The sequence below is a fragment of the Barbatula barbatula genome, assembly GCF_947034865.1.
Source record: "Barbatula barbatula genome assembly, chromosome: 23".
Lineage (NCBI taxonomy): Eukaryota > Metazoa > Chordata > Actinopteri > Cypriniformes > Nemacheilidae > Barbatula > Barbatula barbatula.
Genome location: NC_136786.1, coordinates 10,563,078 through 10,581,124, shown reverse-complemented (window position 1 = coordinate 10,581,124; position 18,047 = coordinate 10,563,078). Strand labels below are relative to the sequence as shown.

At 39.7% G+C, this 18,047-nt stretch overlaps 1 protein-coding gene across 1 annotated transcript in view; it reads right to left on the bottom strand.

Moving 5' to 3' along the window:
• The window catches only part of gli3 (GLI family zinc finger 3), a 96,353-nt gene that overhangs the window by 40,845 nt on the left and 37,461 nt on the right, over positions 1–18,047 (bottom strand). Inside the window, exons 3-4 of the mRNA XM_079487621.1 lie at positions 17,119–17,364; positions 2,991–3,096 (exon numbers count right to left, since the gene is read on the bottom strand). Coding sequence (XP_079343747.1) covers positions 2,991–3,096; positions 17,119–17,364 — 352 coding nt within the window. The remainder of the gene's footprint in view (positions 1–2,990; positions 3,097–17,118; positions 17,365–18,047) is intronic.

Here is an 18,047-nt window from a genome sequence, read left to right as displayed (position 1 = left end):
GTGCACTACGCTACACTACGCTACGCTAGCAGCTTCCACTCAGAGGGGGCAATAAATAAACATGTTTCAATTAAAGCTTTCCCAAATAATAGGACAGGACCGGCTAACTCTGCCTCGCCGACCGGCAAATCAGCATCGGTCGAGGAAAATGAGATGGTCATTACCACTCGGTTTTTCTTTTTGTTTTTTTTGTCATAGATGCCCACTCGAGAAAGGCTGTGTAGATTGATGGCACTGCCGCGAGGTAAAAGCTACTGTAATTACCAGCTGTAATGAGGAGCTGCATGGGAAAGTACGCCAATAATATCTCGCCTGTTCTTACGCATTTATTTAAAAGTGTTAATAACGATTAATTCTGTTCACCAAGGAGAACTTGTCTTAAACAATTTCATTTTTCTTTCTTAACCTCCACTCCCATGTCTCTGTCACTTCCCCCAGTTATACATGCATCCGCGCACACACCTTTACACCCCGGTTTTACTGTGTGTTACAACACTGTTAAGTTCCCTTTTGGTGTAAAAACAGAAAAGCGTGTTTGGTCACACGAAAAAATCGGTGGCACCCTGCTAATTTCGACGCGTTTTGACAGATACACAATTACAATGGAAGTCTGGGGGGCAGCTACTGTATAGATTGTAAGTGTGCACCTGTCAACACGTAAATCTTGATAGCTTTGTCTGTCCTGACTCGATTGTGTGAGGAAAATAGTATTTTAAAATGTCAAAAAAGGTGCTGCATTGCTAGAAGACATCTGACACATTTTGATTTTGCAAGAGTGAAATACAATTTTGCCCACCCTTACAGCTTTTGCAGCCTCTCGGCTGTCAATGGTGATCAATAGAATGAATTGATGGATACACGTCAACTAATCCAGAATTTCAAAGTTGGCCATTTTGACATGACATGAGATTTATTTATTAACAAATCATTATTTTAAGCTTTACCGCTGTAAATCAGGGAAAAGACAATTTTGAGTAGAGATTTTTCATATACTTTAATTTTTAACCTAAAATTTGTCGTTTTAACGGTCATGCTTTAACGATTTAATAGTCATAGCCAGAGCCGTTGAAAAATAGAGTTATGACATGGGACGCTCAATAATGCCAAAGAAATCCGTAATGTCAAACTATTTGAATAGATTTTAGCTGAACAGACCACAACAACTATATTTGCATAAATTTAGCTAAATGTATTAGCACATTATGTAAGATGAATTTTACGCTGCAATACTACGTTGCATTTGCATTGATTTTGTATGTAATTTACTCACGCAAGTAAAGCTTGATTTGCGTTTGGTGTGAACGCAGCATCAGACTTCCCTCAATAGCTGAAATGCATCCGATCTGCTGTCTGAACACAAGAAACACTACATTGCAGATAACTTATTATTAGCTTATTATTATTATTAGCTGTCTTTTAAATGACTAAACTATATTAATGAAAACATGTACATAAGGATGCGTCTGTCCACCCAAGTCAAGCCTGTACTGTGAATACAGGCGCAGCACCTCTAATTTAATTCGCCTCTTTCTTCCTCTCTTTCCTGCACAAACCAGTGCGGCATTCTCTCCGCTGGATGATAAACTGTGGCAGATGTTTGTTTGAGTCTTGTTTGAGCCTCATGTTGCCCCATTATCTCCGCATAAGCTAAATGCTAAATTATATTTGCCATTTTGTTTATGTTGACACCGGACATCAATCAAGCCGGCTGCGCAGGCCCCTCTCCCCCTTTCCTCGCCTCTCTTTACGCGCGGGTTACAGCACGGAGATGACATAAAAAATTCATTATTCTTAGCGGTAACGCGAAAGAGAGATATGACTCTGGAGGAGGGGGGAGGCAGAGGATGTAATGATGAAGAATACAAAACGTAATACGGACCAAGTAGCTGCCCCGTTCAATTTGTCCCACCATAGAGTTACGACGGGTTCCCGAGTCGTGACTGAGCGAGAGAAGAGGAGAGCGAGAGAACAGAGAGGGATGAAAGAAATGTATTGAAAACAAAACTGTTATATAAAAAGAGAACACGGTATAAGATGTTAATGCAGAATAGGAAAGCGACAAAACAACATTAAGAAAAAGAAAAGCATTAAAAGGGTAGTCAAAGGTGAAAACTGCTTACAGAAGCAAAGATGTGAGGTTGAGACCATGCAAAGCTGAGGGAATCCCTCAGTATAGAGAAGCTTATTCATGAATCCTGACCTGACAGAGTCTGTCAGAGAACAAACACACTTCACCAGTTAAACACATCAAATTATTTATCTGCCCTTCAGGACAGATGCCACTCAGGTCTTATATAACTTATGTTATGAACTGAAGATGCGTTTAGGTCATTATAAGAAAACTAATTCACGATGATCATAAAAGCACCAACACTAAGGAAACCTGTTTGAAAACAATCTTTATTTTTGAAAATCAGCTCTGTTTATTATTGTTAATTATTGTTCTTCACAAATCCTCGGTCTGAAGCGAAATCTTACGCGTGCACATTAGCAACAAACAGTTTCCTCGCTTGGGTTGGGGCGATGTTGCACTACATGTTACAGTTTGCAGAACAGCTGTAGTTAGTGTTGAGTTGGTTACATCTCTTCTGACAGGCATGATGAGCATTTCAAGAGAAATTGCGCGCTAACAGGCTGCCGTGTCTGTTTCTGCGCCTGACACGCTCATTAGCGTGTCTCTTGACAGCCTTTGATCTCTGACACCCAGCGTCAGAGATCACCATGGAGATATATGGATTACGCACCACGAAGAGTGCTAACACACCTCGTAGGGCTCACTACTGTAATACCATCAGACCAGACCCAACCTCCCCTTTCCATGACACATCTGCCTAGACAAGAATCGTTGATCTTACGCAGAAGGAAAAAATGCTATCACGTCATGAAGTAATGATTGACGTCTGAATCAAGGCCATTTCAGGGTTGCATTAATGCATCAGATGTACTGACAACAGTGATAGAGAGTGGTGTAAATGCATGTGTTTACTCACATGTGTAGCGGAGGTACGGGCGAAGGTTCATAAATGTACAGGCCTTGTGCGTGTCTGTCGTCGATAGGTACCGGATGATGAAACGCAGGGAAGAACTGAGGTGGAGCTGTAAGAAGAAATGAAAGCATGTAAAAAACAATATTCATCTTCTTAAATCGAATTATTGTTGTTTAGTGTGATGAATATTTAAACAAATGTTTGGATATGGTACCAAGACATACAGGCATTGAGAAAGGTCACATGACCGAAACATTTGCCATTTATCTGCCATTTTCAAGTGAGGATTTTCTTGCACTTAGCGTTTGTCATTGTTGAAGTATGCATGCCGTTTTCTTGTGTGCATATATTTTTACAGTATTTGAAAAAAACGTATGTTTTTGTATGAAAATAAGCAAAATGCAGAATCGGTAAAATCACATCCCTAACCAAAGACAGTCATAAACCAGTCAACACTCACACATGCTCAAGGCTAATCTCCAATGACAACCTTTTGTGAGAAGATATTCTGTACAATATATCCCACATGTGCTTGTGTTTACACATGCAGTGCTGGAATGTGTGCTACGCTCCATTTTAACAAGCTTCATGGATACAAAAAGTGATTCGTCACAACCTTCATAGAGAAGTGGGAGGACTTCATAAAATCCACAGATAAAACATTTAAAAACACTGGGATAAAATCAGATCCTACATGGCCTATATTTAGATCTGATAGAGGGGCATGAAACAGCATAATCACTCTTAAACATCTTTGCATGTGAAAAAACATCTTTAAAACATCTTTTTTGTTTGGAATTTAATGTTTTGGGGGTCAAAATTCAACTGCTGTATTTCTTCTTCTCAGTTGTAAATCGCTTTGGATTAAAGTGCCTGTTAAATGACAAAATGTAAATACTTAAGCTGGTCAGGGAAAATTAATTTTAGGACTTGAGAGATGTAAGGCTCTTACTTACTAAAACTACTAAACTTATTAAAACTAAAATTATTTAAACATTTCTGTTTATTGAAATAAAATATCCGTCTAAATATTAATTTAAAAATGAAAACCTGAAAATTTGAAATGTTACCTATGCAAAAAAGGCACAAAGATTCTTAACAGAATCTAAATAAAACAAAATGAACTAAAATATATTAAACTTATATAGCAATATAAAAAACTACAAAAAGACAAAAGCACAAATTGCAAAATATTTAATTTAATAATTTTTTTATAATATATATAAATTAAAGCTAATTCGAAATATTAATATTTATTCATCTTAATGAAATTAGTAAAAAGCTGAAAACTGAGATAACGCTGGTACAGTTAACATTGTTAGATTATGATGTACTGTGTGTTCCATGGCATTGTGTTTATATCCAAGAGTAGAATTGTTGAAGGAAAATAGAGAGAAGAAGATGAAGTGAGCTCTGGCATCGTAACATGTTGAGGCGGATGTGTTTTTAGCTTGTAAACATCTGTCGTCCGTGTGCCAAGGTGTTTAAGGGCCGTGCCCGGGGACCAATGCCCAACATCTGGGCTCAATCCTGTGCTGTATAGATGCTGCCAAGTGCAGCACTAACCCCAGCACGCTGCGAGCTCCTCGCATTTGTTCAGCCCTGCTTTACCTCATTCCTCACCTCACATTAGAGGCCGTTAGTGTTTCATACACCATGTGACACCACTCACAAACCTAATTGGTGAAACTGCAAGTACCACAGCTCTTTTTCCAATGCAAGTCCTTGAGAAAATCACACTTGATAACATCAAAACGTCCTGAGAGAGGGAAAGAATTTGACATAGGACCCGAATGTGTTTTGAGGTTTGTCCTTGAACTGAAATAACAGTGAAAAGAAATAACGGTAACACTTGCGAATAATGATCCATTGTTAACAAATAACTGTGCAGTGATAAGTGGTACTAAACATAAGACTATTTACAAATATGGAAGAAAGATGAACTAATCAATAACTAATAGCAAATTTAGGACATTGATAGATCCTTATCAGGTATTTGATAATTACTAAATATAAATATCCTTATTGAGAACTGCTTGTGAACTTTGACTAATAATGAATTACCGATGTCGAGAAAGTTTTTATAACATGCTCATAAAAGGTGTCTTTTCCAGAAGGCTATTGTGATGTCACAAGCTGCGCCATAGAAGTCCATTTGGATGTTTAACTACGTTACTTTGGGTAACAATAATGGTTTCACAGCAGTTATATTTAAATGATACATGTTACTTGCAGACTTAATTGATTTTATATTTTGTTTCAGTGCATTTTTAAGTGTGCAAATACTTTTTGGTTACACTGTAAACTGAATCAAAGGATCAGTCACAAACAAAAACTACAAAACAGGTCCAAACACTGACATCTACCAGAGAGATGATGTGAGAAATGTATGACTTAAAGACTGAAACTTCTCTTTCATCATCACTTCTCAGCATTTGTCTTCTACTCCTGTCTTCTATCGCTCAGTGTTCACTTCATCCCTCACCAGTCTCTCTTTTGCTCCTCAGATGTTTAACATCCCTAAATCTACTACAGCAACTATCCTTCATTCCCGGGTTGCTCTGCTCTCTGTCAGTGCTCTCTTGTACTCTTCTCCCATGTTGTCTTCTCTCAGCACACTCCCTTCCTCTTCTGCTCCTTCATCAACCTCTTATGCCAGATCTTCCTTACCTGACTTCTACACTGATTCGTTCTTTCTTTAATTTACCAAGTGCATCTTTGGTTTGACCCTTGCTAATGCATATCCGCTCTTCCCCCACAACTTTCCTTATAAACACAGATGTTTATTTGACTCTCACTTTGTTGTTTACATTGATGTTTCCTAATAAAGTGCACAGTCATCCTTTTCCTCTGCTCAGTCACTTCATTTCAGAACACGACATGCAGGCTCACAAGAAACTCACAGATAAGCATTTTTGTGTCGTTTTTAGTCAAACTAGTTTTTATTACATTAGAATGAGCTATTTCTATCTACATACACATCCCCTTATATGAAATTCGAAATGTTGTTTCTACAGTAGTTCTAAATGGGCAAACTGCTCTACAGAGCACGTTTCGAAAATACAATATCTCCTTCAGCAAAGAGGCAAACATTTTATAACTTTTAGTCCTGTGTCAGCCACCGTAGTGCTTCGAAAAGAGGGGTGGAGTAAAGTAAAGTGTTCGAAGATATCATCTTGTTTTATAAAAGCAATTATAAGTAATGTACGTAAAATATAAATGTATCTTGATAAATTCTTGAAGAATTTTCAGGGACTTGTACTTAAAAACGGCGAATAAAAAGCGAATAAAAAGAAAAAATGTTTGCAGCGATTCCATATTTCCACCTCAACAAGCGGCACTGCTAAACGCTCTAAAAATAAACCAGTGTCTTACATTAAGTCTGGTTAAAGTTGGATTTACGGTTTGAATGATTACTTTTACAGTAGTACATTTATAAACCGTCAGAAGACATACTGGAAAACCAGCATGTTTTTGACAATGTGAGTTTTTAAATCTTTAAATAGAAATACTTTCAAGATAAAACAGCAGTAAGGCAATGCATGGACTGACCCCAAATTCACAGCAGGTCGATTTGGATAAAAGCATCGGCCAAATGCATTTATCTAATGTAAATGCTATAGATACACAGCTTAGAGGTACAGACAAAGCAAAAGAAAATAATCTGTATCTTCTAATCTTTAGAAACAAAATTGCTCCTAACGTCATGCATTCACTGAACAGAACTATAAAACCCAAACTAAGCATGGGTTTTAAGGAAACTTTCCTTAAGTTTCTAATTTTACTAACTTTTCCAAAAGCACTCCATAAATTTTGTTGGAACCGGTCCGACGCCGCGCTTTTGAACTATCCCTTTGTGTCGTCATGCATAATGCAGAGGGCGATTTTTTGCTGCCATTATTTCACGCCGCATTCATTAAGACGCGTTTATAAAGGGTTTTAATGAATGGGCTGATTAAAGGCAAACTTTGACCAGACTCATTAGTTAGTGATGGATCACAAACACTCGTTCTACAGCTAAGAGAGCCAATGTGATCACAATTACAGCTTATTATTTTAGGAGGATGATACGGCCTGAAGCATTTACTCTAAAATCACTCCCGTAATCGTTTTATGAGGACTTACTTTTTCTCCTCTTTCCCCTCCCGCTTTTGTAAAGTTTCATTATGCTCGCTCTTCAGGGAATTGGCCTAATGTTGTGTGTTATGTCCCCGAACGAAAGGTAATTGTATTGTAAGCAACAGATCGGATTGTGAAAACGATAAAGGCATTTTATCCTGCGCCACTTAAAAAGTCATAAAGCGGAGAGATGTGAAAACTTTCACAGATCAACGGTGTAACATCTTCAAAGGTCTTTAAAATATCAGCTTATTTAAGGTAGTTGAGTTAAAGATGAGAGCTTGGTGATTTTTGTGAATCGGTAATGTGGAACATATGACAGTTTCGTGGTTCTGTTCTCTGTTGAGTGAATGTGTGTGTGCGCGTCTGTGCACCCTTGCCAGATTTCATTATGGTCTTTCACTTGCTCATGATCTCACTGCTCAAACACGCTCGCCTGAAGAAAGCTGATGACTGAGAGGCCTACGGGCGCATTAACCGCCTGTGTGCGTGATGGTGGTTTCACACGGTACGTGGCAGTCGCGTTCGTTCGGTTCAGGCAGAGGCGGTGCTCGTGCATCCAAAATCATGCAACGTCCAGGGACACGGCTCTTTGTGGCAGGCGCAGCTGAAGATGCAAATATTTGATCTTTTTTGGGAACGGCAGCAGCAGCAACACCGGCTTAAAGGTGGCTGCCGCGCGGCAGATCCACCGCGTGAATCCAGTGTGAACCCAGCGGTAGTGTCGATACGAATGCGAATACTTTGCATGTGTGTGCAAACCAAGAAACAACAAAGTATCGCAGGCAACCAAACACGCGCGCACACACCCATGCGCACCTGTGCGCGCTTGTAAGCGGTTGATAAGTCAGCGATGAGAAGCGTACCTTGAGGACGCCGAATATTGGCTGTGCGTGCGTGTAAACACACACGCGAGGGCTGTTGAGCGCTGCTCTGCGGGACTTGCTGTTGACTTTTGCGCATTCTGTTAATTATAGTTCCTGATTGGTGTGACTGTAATGGGCTAATTACAGCTGTATGAATTATCTGATGGCGCTGAATGGGCCTGGAATTGAGGTGGTGTAGCGCAGGCATGAGAAACAAAGCTGAGAGATATGGGAGGGAGACGGAGGGACGGATGGATAAATATTTTGGTTGGTAAAGTGAGTGTTGTGAGTTGGACTGTGGATTTCCGCCTCTATCTGCGCTTCATCACTCTGTTAATACTAACAATTCTGCTTGCTTACATTGCAATTCAGCACTTAGGCTTGTGTGAGAATGTTTAACAGAAGAGATCAGTAAGTCAAGATTAACAAAAGACTTGTATAACTATACATATCCTATTTTTTACGTAAACTATTTTAGTATGTTTTAAAGGAATAGTTCACCCAAAATATGGTCCCGTTGACTTTCTATATTTGGTCAAGTCAATGGGGACCATTTTTGGGCGAATTATTGCTTTAAGTGTAATTTATGTTGACTGATTGGTTGTTTAAAACAATCGCTTTATTATGTAAGGTCTTTATACACATCTGAAGAAATAGTTATGTTTATTACATTGCATTTCTGTCAATATATCCTCCAAAGAATTACACACGGCACCTTTAAGGGTACATACTAAACAATGTTGGGTTATTTCAAACGTCGGGTTATTTTAATTTAACCCAACTATTGGGCTTGTCCGTCTGCGTTACGTAACCCCACATAAATCTTAAAATGAGGAATTAAAAATGACGGTTACCAAAATATTTGTGTATTTTCTATTCCTGTTCCTGTATTAATGTAGCAACTATGTAGAAAAACACTCATTCGTGCGTGTATACGGCAGACAAAGTGGAAAATCATCATTCCTTCCTCAACACACAGGCACAATTTCAGATGTGGGAAAAGTGGTCCGATTGCTGCTTTATCAAATATAGAGCCAATCACAGAAAATATTTCTTGTATTGATTTCTCAACATCCCACAGTGGGATAAATTAAGGAGGACTGATATGGCTGTAATCCCCAGTGCCTGTTTTAAACAAGAGAGCAGGAGTCAGGAGAGAGATGTGGACAGTGTGTATCACAGTCATCAGTGTAATCATGATGAGGTCATCACCTCAGGGCACATTAAGTCCTTCACCTAACCAACTCCATTTATCTCTCTCTGGCTCTTACCCTCTCCGTTTCTCACTTCTTCTCTGAAATCCTTAAATTTCTGCCTCGAGTTCTAAATATACATTGGATTAAATTAGCTTGTGTTTCACCGGCTGATGTTCTGTGATTTGGTGACCTGCTCCATTTGTCATTTGTTCTGCTTTGTTTAGACATCCACGTTCTGTACTTCTCTCCTTCCCTCAGCGCGGCCCTCTCATCTCTCTTTGCGACCTGAGAGTTATGGCCCCAAAACAAGCAGAACTTGTAATCCATTTATTGTGTCCCACCTAAACAAAACTTCCCAAATAATCCCTGACATATCCTCATCCTGTGAGAGATACTGGTCCCGTCAGATAGACCAGGCCTTAGCAGAGAAATGACGGGAGTAGAAGACAACAGAGAAACAAAAGTGCAGAAAACTAACAACTCAGACACAGGTTCTCTCAAGACTTCTATGAACTGTAGTCTACTTATCGGAAATAAAGGGTCCCGATGGCCTCAAGATTTCATTTTTGAGCTTTTCACATCATTTAACATGCTAAACTTAAATCGGTGACTCGTGGAGCCTGAGATGCCGCAAAAAACGTGAAATGTATTAGGATAATAATAATTAAACAATTATCCAAACAGCAAGCGTATAACATAAGTCTTATTCTTCAGCATGTCTTTAATATCTTTGACATCCTAAAAAATATAAAGCTCTCGCATAGGGGTCCACATGAAAAAAGGACTCAAGGACCAGAAATGTTGAGAACCCTTGACTCGAGCCCTCATGTGAAACAGTGAGGGACAGAACATCAATGCCGCCACACTGTCTCTCTGCCGCTCTCCCTCGTCGCCTCTTTATCAAGCAGGTGGTGCCCAGGGGTGGCTGGCCGGTGCTGGCAGACAAAAGCGTGTGTGTGTAAACTTTAAAGCTGATTAACCCGGGCCCACTGCCTTAATGAGAGCGCAGAGTAGCGGGCACCTCGGAGACCTCCACGCTGAACCCAGATCAAGTCGGCCTCAGACGGCTTCACGCACATCAAAGAGCTTGCAGCGCAGAGCTCCGAGCGGGAGAGGAGAGGTGCGGAGAGTGAGGGGAGGTGGGGGGACGTGGAGGAAGAGGGGGATGGACGAAGCGGTCCATTATCTCCTTCTGAGAGGATGCGTCTCTGCAGAGTGAGATTGTCTGGAGCTGCCACCTGTCCCAGTCATCTTTGAAGGCAATGCTAAGCCTGTGATGAGCCTGACCTCCTTCAGCTTCTCTTCTTTTATGTTTCTGCTTAGCTACAACTCCCCACCGATTCTCCTCTTCACCGCAGTCTTTCTAGTGAATTGTGTTGCCTGTATCTGCATGACGTCTTGTAATGATTATTATATGAAGACAGCAGAAGCACATATGATGCTAAACAAGACACAATATAAAATAAAAGTAAACTAGACACAATTGTGAAAGGTTCAGTAACATATTATATCAAATTAAAACTACTGATCAAAATATCAAAGTACAATAAAGGTACTGTGTGAAATTTTGGGGAGCTCTATTGACAGACATGCAATAAGATTTATATCTTCAGAGGTGTATAAAGACCTTACATTATGAAGCGTAACATAATGCATTTATTATCTTAGAATGAGGTAATACTATCTACATACACTACTGGTCCCCTTGTTTCTTGTTGTTGTTTCTATAGTAGCCCTAAATGAACAAATTTCTCTACAGAGCGCAATTCGTAAATACATTATCTCCTTCGGCAAAGAAGCGAAGATGTAACAAGATCTTAATGCTGTGTCAGCCATCGTAGTGCTTCGAAGGGTGATAGAGGGTTGCAGTGAGCCGTTGGTTTGCGACCTCACCGCGAGATGCTTGCTAAATTTCATAAACTAGACCTTAAATAAAGTTATTGTGGTTTAAAATAAAAAACCATATAAACATATATGTTAATTGAAACAAATAAAATATCACTATTTGAAGAACCTAAACTAAACGAAAATTAGAATAACAAATTCTAAACAAAAATGTCAAATAAAATTAACCAATAAGTATTAAGTAAACAAATTAAAAGTATGCTAAAATTGAAATAGAAATGAAAGAATAAATATTAAAGAAAATGACAATAGCATACAGAACTACTGAAACAAAACTGCTAAAAATTTAACACGAAAACTAAGCGAATTCAAAACTAAAATAAATCTGAACGCAAATACTATAATAAGCATTAAAGTGAATTTTATAAAAAAAATATGTACTTCTTTATATTTGATGACCATATGCTTGTCTTGATATATAGATTTGCACAGTAGTAGTCTACTCAAAAATCTATTGTTTTACAGGGGGTAGTGAAGTTACTGGCAACAGTTGTCTTCATCCTTCAAATGTAAGAATAACCAAAAGCTTTTTGAAATGCTGTTTGGTTGGTTTATGCAATGTGATAACTCTGTCAAAAAAAACTGTATCTTATACAGATAGGAAAGCAACTGAAGTCTATTAGTCCGGTACAGCATGGAGTTAAAGAGCATTTTCACTCTCCGCTGAAAGCTTCAGGCAAAATAAAAAGAAAAGAGGGAAGCTATAACCGAGCAGGAATGTGATGGTACAGCCATACACGGCAAGGCTCCTTCAATAAGCTTTGAGGAGGATCATGCTATTATCAGAGATGTACTAGACCGAAAGAGCTAATTACAGTGAAAGATTCCTTTTCGTGATAAAAGGGTCAGGATGAAGAAGTGGAGGAGATTTCTTAATAGTGCCCACAGACCGCTCTCGGCATCCTGACCCCTGTGAGCTCTGGCTTGGCCTCTCTTTCATAAATCCAATATGGAAACGATCATGAAGTCCAGACATGCCCTTGAAGTGGTCACTGGGAGCCTCTTTAAGTTTCGTATTTTCATTTGGAGGCATCATTGTGTTTTTATGGATACACAAGAAGCTACAGTAAAGCTATTAGAAAGACTTCACAAAACTTTTGAAATAGAAAAATTTCCGGTCACCCTAAAATGTACAGTAGGTACCATCAAAATTATTATAATCGTTTTAATTGTGTCTACAGTAGATACATATATATACTGTATCTATATATAGAGTTGTAATTATGCAACTTGCTAAGATTTATGAGTACAGGGCATGGGGTAAATTTGAACAAGTGTTTCACTTGGCCAACAGCCACCATGTTGACATTTAAGTCTATATTTAATGTCTAAAGTTTTTGTCAAACACTACATTCATATTTTATATATATAAAAGCATTTAGCAGATGCTTTTATTTTACAGAGCATTCAATCTATATATTTTATACCCAACTTTATACATTTTGTTTACTTTATTTTAGCAGTGTTAGAAGATACCGCTATCGTAAAAAAGAAACGTGATATAAACAAACATGATAATTGTGTTAATACTACACAAACTATAATATTGTCGATAATTCAGCATCAGCATTTCAAATTTGCCTTAAAAAACGAAATTGTTACAAACCCTCACGTTTTCATTTCGGTGTGAGATTCATTAGTAAAAAAAAGAAAATGCAAAAACAAATCAGTGACGGTGTTTGTTTTGTTAAAAATAATGTCAATAGATATCGTGATAATATCTTTAAGTGAAAATCTGAAATTGTCTCATCAGTGTAAAATACCAAGACCTTTCATACTTTGACTTCGTACACCAATACGCCTTTCCGTTCTGCTCCTGTTCTCATTTTTGACAGCTGACTCTTTCAGTTCAGTGATCAGTTGAAGTTTGATTTTGGTGGGTAGGGGGTGACGCGGGGTGCAACAACCAGCACTACCGAACCAATATATCACTGTCAAGCTCAGCCCTCTTCAGCGTCTCAAAAAGACCCCTCCCTACATGTCCTTTCTTTGGTCAGCGGTGACTTGCTATGCTCTACCAAGGGCAATGAAGTGGGAATATCTTTTGATATGGTGCGCACCAATGCAGAGCTGACCAAATAGAAGGCAAGCGGTGACACAGGTTTGGATGTGTCTCTTTGGTGGGATACCATCAGTCTCTCCTCGTGTGGGTTTGTCTGGACACTGGAGTGAGGCATCAATGAGGGTTTGGTAGAGGATTATAGGCTTCAGGAAACTGGGTAGATCCTTATCCAAGCAAGAACACAGAGGCCTGAAACTGTAGCTCCACACCGAAGCCATCTTGGTTTTGAGTGGGGCAACATTTCACACCGAGAAGTTGTAGACCAACACTAAGTAGGCTTTAAAGTCGACCCTCTTTGCAGTAATGACACTAGTGATCTTGAATGTCAAGGAAAAAGGGCTTCAAAGAGCTAAACTCTCTAGATGTTTGTGAAAAAGCAAAAACGCTTTAAGACAGTCAGGACATCCAAGACTCTACTCAAAAACGTGAATAAAGCTATTGTTCAGCTGAGGAAAGGATACGGCTTAGGATATGGCTTAGCTAGTACAATTACGTGTACATCCAAGAATTGACAGCATCTGAGCCTAGCAGTCCCTTGCTCAAAATATTCTCTCTTAGGATTCAAACAAAAAGGAAACATTCAATTCAGCATGCTTTAATTCCCTAAATGGGACAAGGCTCTTATTGTTAACCAGCGCATCTGTTTAAGAAAATAAAAAACACTTAGACAACAGGCCGAAGAGCAGGAGGATCTTATGCTCCCCAGGAGAGATACTGTAAGAAGTGCAACGTTAGCAAGTGGCCCACTGTTGGCGGAGCCCGATGACCTGCTAATCAGCGGACAATATAAACAGATGTCGCAGCGGTAGCCGCTTTTCACACATCCACACATTTAGTGCTCTTCTCTTCATTAATCCGTCCTTCAATCCCACAGTCTTATCCACACTGTGCATTAGTTCGGTTTTAAGCGGGATGTGAAACTCTTATCTGGTGTTTGTGTGAGAAAAGAGGATAAGGCTCAGGAATGACGGCTAACGCTAATGCTTGGACTAATTCTCACAAAGAAGGCTATTTATCCTGCGCTCTTTATGCTAAACACGCCTGTCCTTTATGCACTTATGCAGTGGGCGCAGAGCGTCTGAGTCAAACATAGTATTACCGGCTTGACTCATCGAAAGGAGGAGGCTGGGAAGGAAGCAAAACATTTGCGGAACATTTGCAGTGGTGTATCAAAACTATTCATACCTCTAGACTTCTCCTGCACTTATCATTTTACCAGAGAAAAAATCTATTGCTCTTTGATAACTTAGGAGAGGTATATTATATTGATATATAAATAAATTAAGAAACCATTTCAAAATTGTTTTCAGGAAAAATTCCCATTTTTATTTAATTCTAAAAATATTTTTTCTATTTGCAATTTTTTTAATAAAACGGAAAAGAGGTCAAAATAACAGACCTAGCCTGATATTTTGGTAAAAGGTCCTAAAATTTGCTAGCCATCTAACCCCTCTAGGAGTAACAATTGAGACATTAAGAACATGATTTTCTTTTCTACGACTTGGCTCCTCCACTTCTGACACCCACTCCCACGATGCCCCGCTGTATGTTGCCGCGGCGACCAGGTGTGCAGAGGCGGCAGGTGGAGGCTCATTTAGGCGCATTAGGCCCTGACATGCGCCAGCGGAAAGAGTAATCACGCTTTACCTGCCTCGTCTAACACCTCCCTCCACTAGTGCATACACAGCACAAAGATCCCGACTCGCTTTCCATCACGTACTTGTGCGCGCGCAGCACACACTTACACCAGCACACACCTGGGACGCATTTACGAGCTGATGGATCTCCAAAGGGGAAGGGAAAGGCAGGGGGGCTCTGTCGCATTCGTGTGTGTGCGTATGGGGGTCAAGGTTTTTCACACCTCAAAGCCTGTGGAAGTGAGCGAGTGGCGCCAGTGTGTTTTAAATGGCGGAGGGGTGATGGGGCTCTAGAGGGTTAGTTAAAGGGTCCCGGCCTCTCATAACCCCCTCTGGTGAGGAGTGAACACCGTGCCTCTGATCCTAATCGTATACTCTTTTTGGGGAAAAAATGAGTTGGCTGTATTTGTCTAAACTAAATATGCAGAGAATATGATTTCGCTTGGTGAACGAAGCATCACATTCATTATTGCTTATACTTAAGGATTAAAATAATAATTTATTTAAAAAAGACTTTGAAACAAGTTTCACCCTGCCCGAGGCTACATCTGAGACACATCTCTCAAGCAAGAGTTTCTTCCTGGTGAAAGCCACACGAGGAGCCTCAGACTCCTTACAGCATTCATTCAATCATCAGCTTTCACTTCATCTCCGCCCTGATCCTCCATGCGGAGAGAATGGACCCTTCCGAGACTAAGAGGCCCCTTTGACTTCTCCTGCTGGTTTTGAACCCCTCTGATTCAGTCTCTGCCTTTTTCACCTGACCTATGACCCCTACCACCCTTTCGCCTACTCCCCCACCCCACCCGACCCCTACGGGCTTCAGCCACCCGGAACACCCCCTTTTTTCACTTTAGTTCTTTCTTGGCTGGATTCATTCGCTCTTATTCAAACTTTTCTCTTTCCGGCAGCCGTTTCTATTTTTTCATTCGATTTCTCTCTATAAATCATGTTAAGGAATGTTCAGGCTTCAACGAATGATCACGCAGTTGAAAGATTGTACACTGTAACTTTACAGAGACAAGGTCAATAAGCGGTTCTATCACATGTGTATGTCTTGCTAAAACATTTTGGACAAACTATTATTGCTTTTGTAAATATCTGAGGGGCGAGGGACTAAATTATGTTGTGCCACAAATGCTTCTGATAAAGTTTAAGTTAAAATAAACCCAAAACAATCCTCTAAATTAATCTCTCCCCTTGTGCTGGATTTCTGACCAACCCCCAATATAACTCTGTTTCCCTCATTCTCTCGCTTTCAGGTTTGCTGAGCTGGTCAGATCTATATTAGTCGACGTGAAGAGTTCGATTGGTCTGACTGTAGTTGACCTTGGTGTATTAAGACAAACGGACCAAAACAACAGCAACAAAGCACTCAAGATCTACTAATAAAGATCACAAAACAAGTAGCGATACAGTAAACGGTTTTACGTGAAAGGGCATTTCGCTAAATGCGACAGATTAAAACCCCACTGTCAAACCCAATTCAAAGCCAATTTAAAAACTAAACAAGCCATCGCATCGAATTCTCATCCACGGTCGACGTCCAGCCAATGGTGGTCCACAAAATTAACCTTTTAAAAGGCTTTGACTAGCCTCATCTGTCTCTATCACTCTTTATTTCTCTATTTCACTCTACGCTGTCCATTCACGTATTCTCTCATGCTCAGAGTCTCTCGTGATTATCAGCAAAGCGACGGGTAAGTCTGGTGGGTCATGGAAAAACAAGAGAAAGGGAGAATATGGAAAAGAACAAGGCTAGATGAGTTGACTGCTCTCCTCTGAGCTGCGCTTTGATCACGCCGTTGATAAGCGAGAATGGAGTTGTGTGCTTACGTTCGGCCCCTAATGAGGGAATTAGGGAGTGGGGAAGAACGTCCCCCCATACTAAGTTCACCTCTGAAAAAAACAAAAAGGCAAGCGAGAGCGAATGAGAAAAAAGGGCAGCTAGTCAACTGTCAGGCTCAATCAATCTATTAACAGCTTTACCGTTCGCCTTAGAGATGGGAAAAAGTTATCCTTCTAGTACTGCAATTAATGTTCGTCCTTGAGTGTCACGCATCAACATCTGTATTATCTATAAAGTCTATAGAGACCTGAGGGGAAAGTTCATGTGACTAACATTATTGAAACGTTGCCGACATGATATATGTTCTTTGGGGATTGTAAACATTAATTAAGACTATAAGAAACATCTGAAGATCTTTTTTGAGCTCATTTTACAAATGAAATTAGAAAAATGTTCTGAAAAAAACGATTCTGCTAAATTGTGTTAGTAAAAGGTTGTTTGTCCAGATGTGACAACAGAACACAACTTTCTATTGTGGGGGATTAGAAGAAACTCACTGTAATGAGGGTCCAGGTAACCGTTGCGAGGGTCCATGGTGAACCGAGTCCCCCGGTAGGTCAGGGTGTGGTCCGCCAGGTGGGGTAGAGAGCTGTGAAGTTCTTTCTTAACCAACGAGGGGCGTTCTTCTGTAGAAGTGGACGGTTCCTCGCTCAGTTTCCTTGCCGATGTTCCCAAAACTGCGGTCTGCCCGCTGATAGCGTTTCGTCTCTCACGATGATATGGGGAACCAGAACTGTCATCCTCTAAATGAGAAGAAAGAGAACAATTTTTTAAATTATGGCCGTACAGAAGAGAGAAAGAACTGAAACGGACTGAAATTACTCAAGCAGACTAGACCAGACCAGACCAGACAAGACTAGACTAGACTAGACTAGAAAGCCATTGCATTTAAATGTTAGCTTTGAATAAAAATCAAACGGATATAGTCTGTTGTCTGTATCAAAACAACAAATTTACATGAGAGCACATGTAAACAATATATACAGAAGAATATACTGTTGGCCACATGAGCACCAAGGACAATTTGTAAGTGCATAGCTAACTAGAACATTTCTAAAAAATATATTTGATGTAAACATAACACTGTTGTATCATTTGTGTGAACATAAATGATATTCAACAATGTTGGAAAAGAGCTGGTGTTTTGTCATAGCGAAAGGGACAATTGATCCAAAAATACAAATTCTGTTCCCATTTATTCACCTTAATATTATTTGAAACCTCTATATGACTTTCTTTTTTGTGCAATACAGAAGAAATGTAGTTTTGTGTTCATACAATAGAAGTCAATGGACGTCAATGTTGTTCGGTTACCGAAAAACATTAATAGAGGTTTGAAACGACACAAGGGTGAGTAAATGATAATAAAACTGTCTGGTAAACTGTCTCTTTAACATCAGGAATGATTTTTCAAAACATGCCTTAT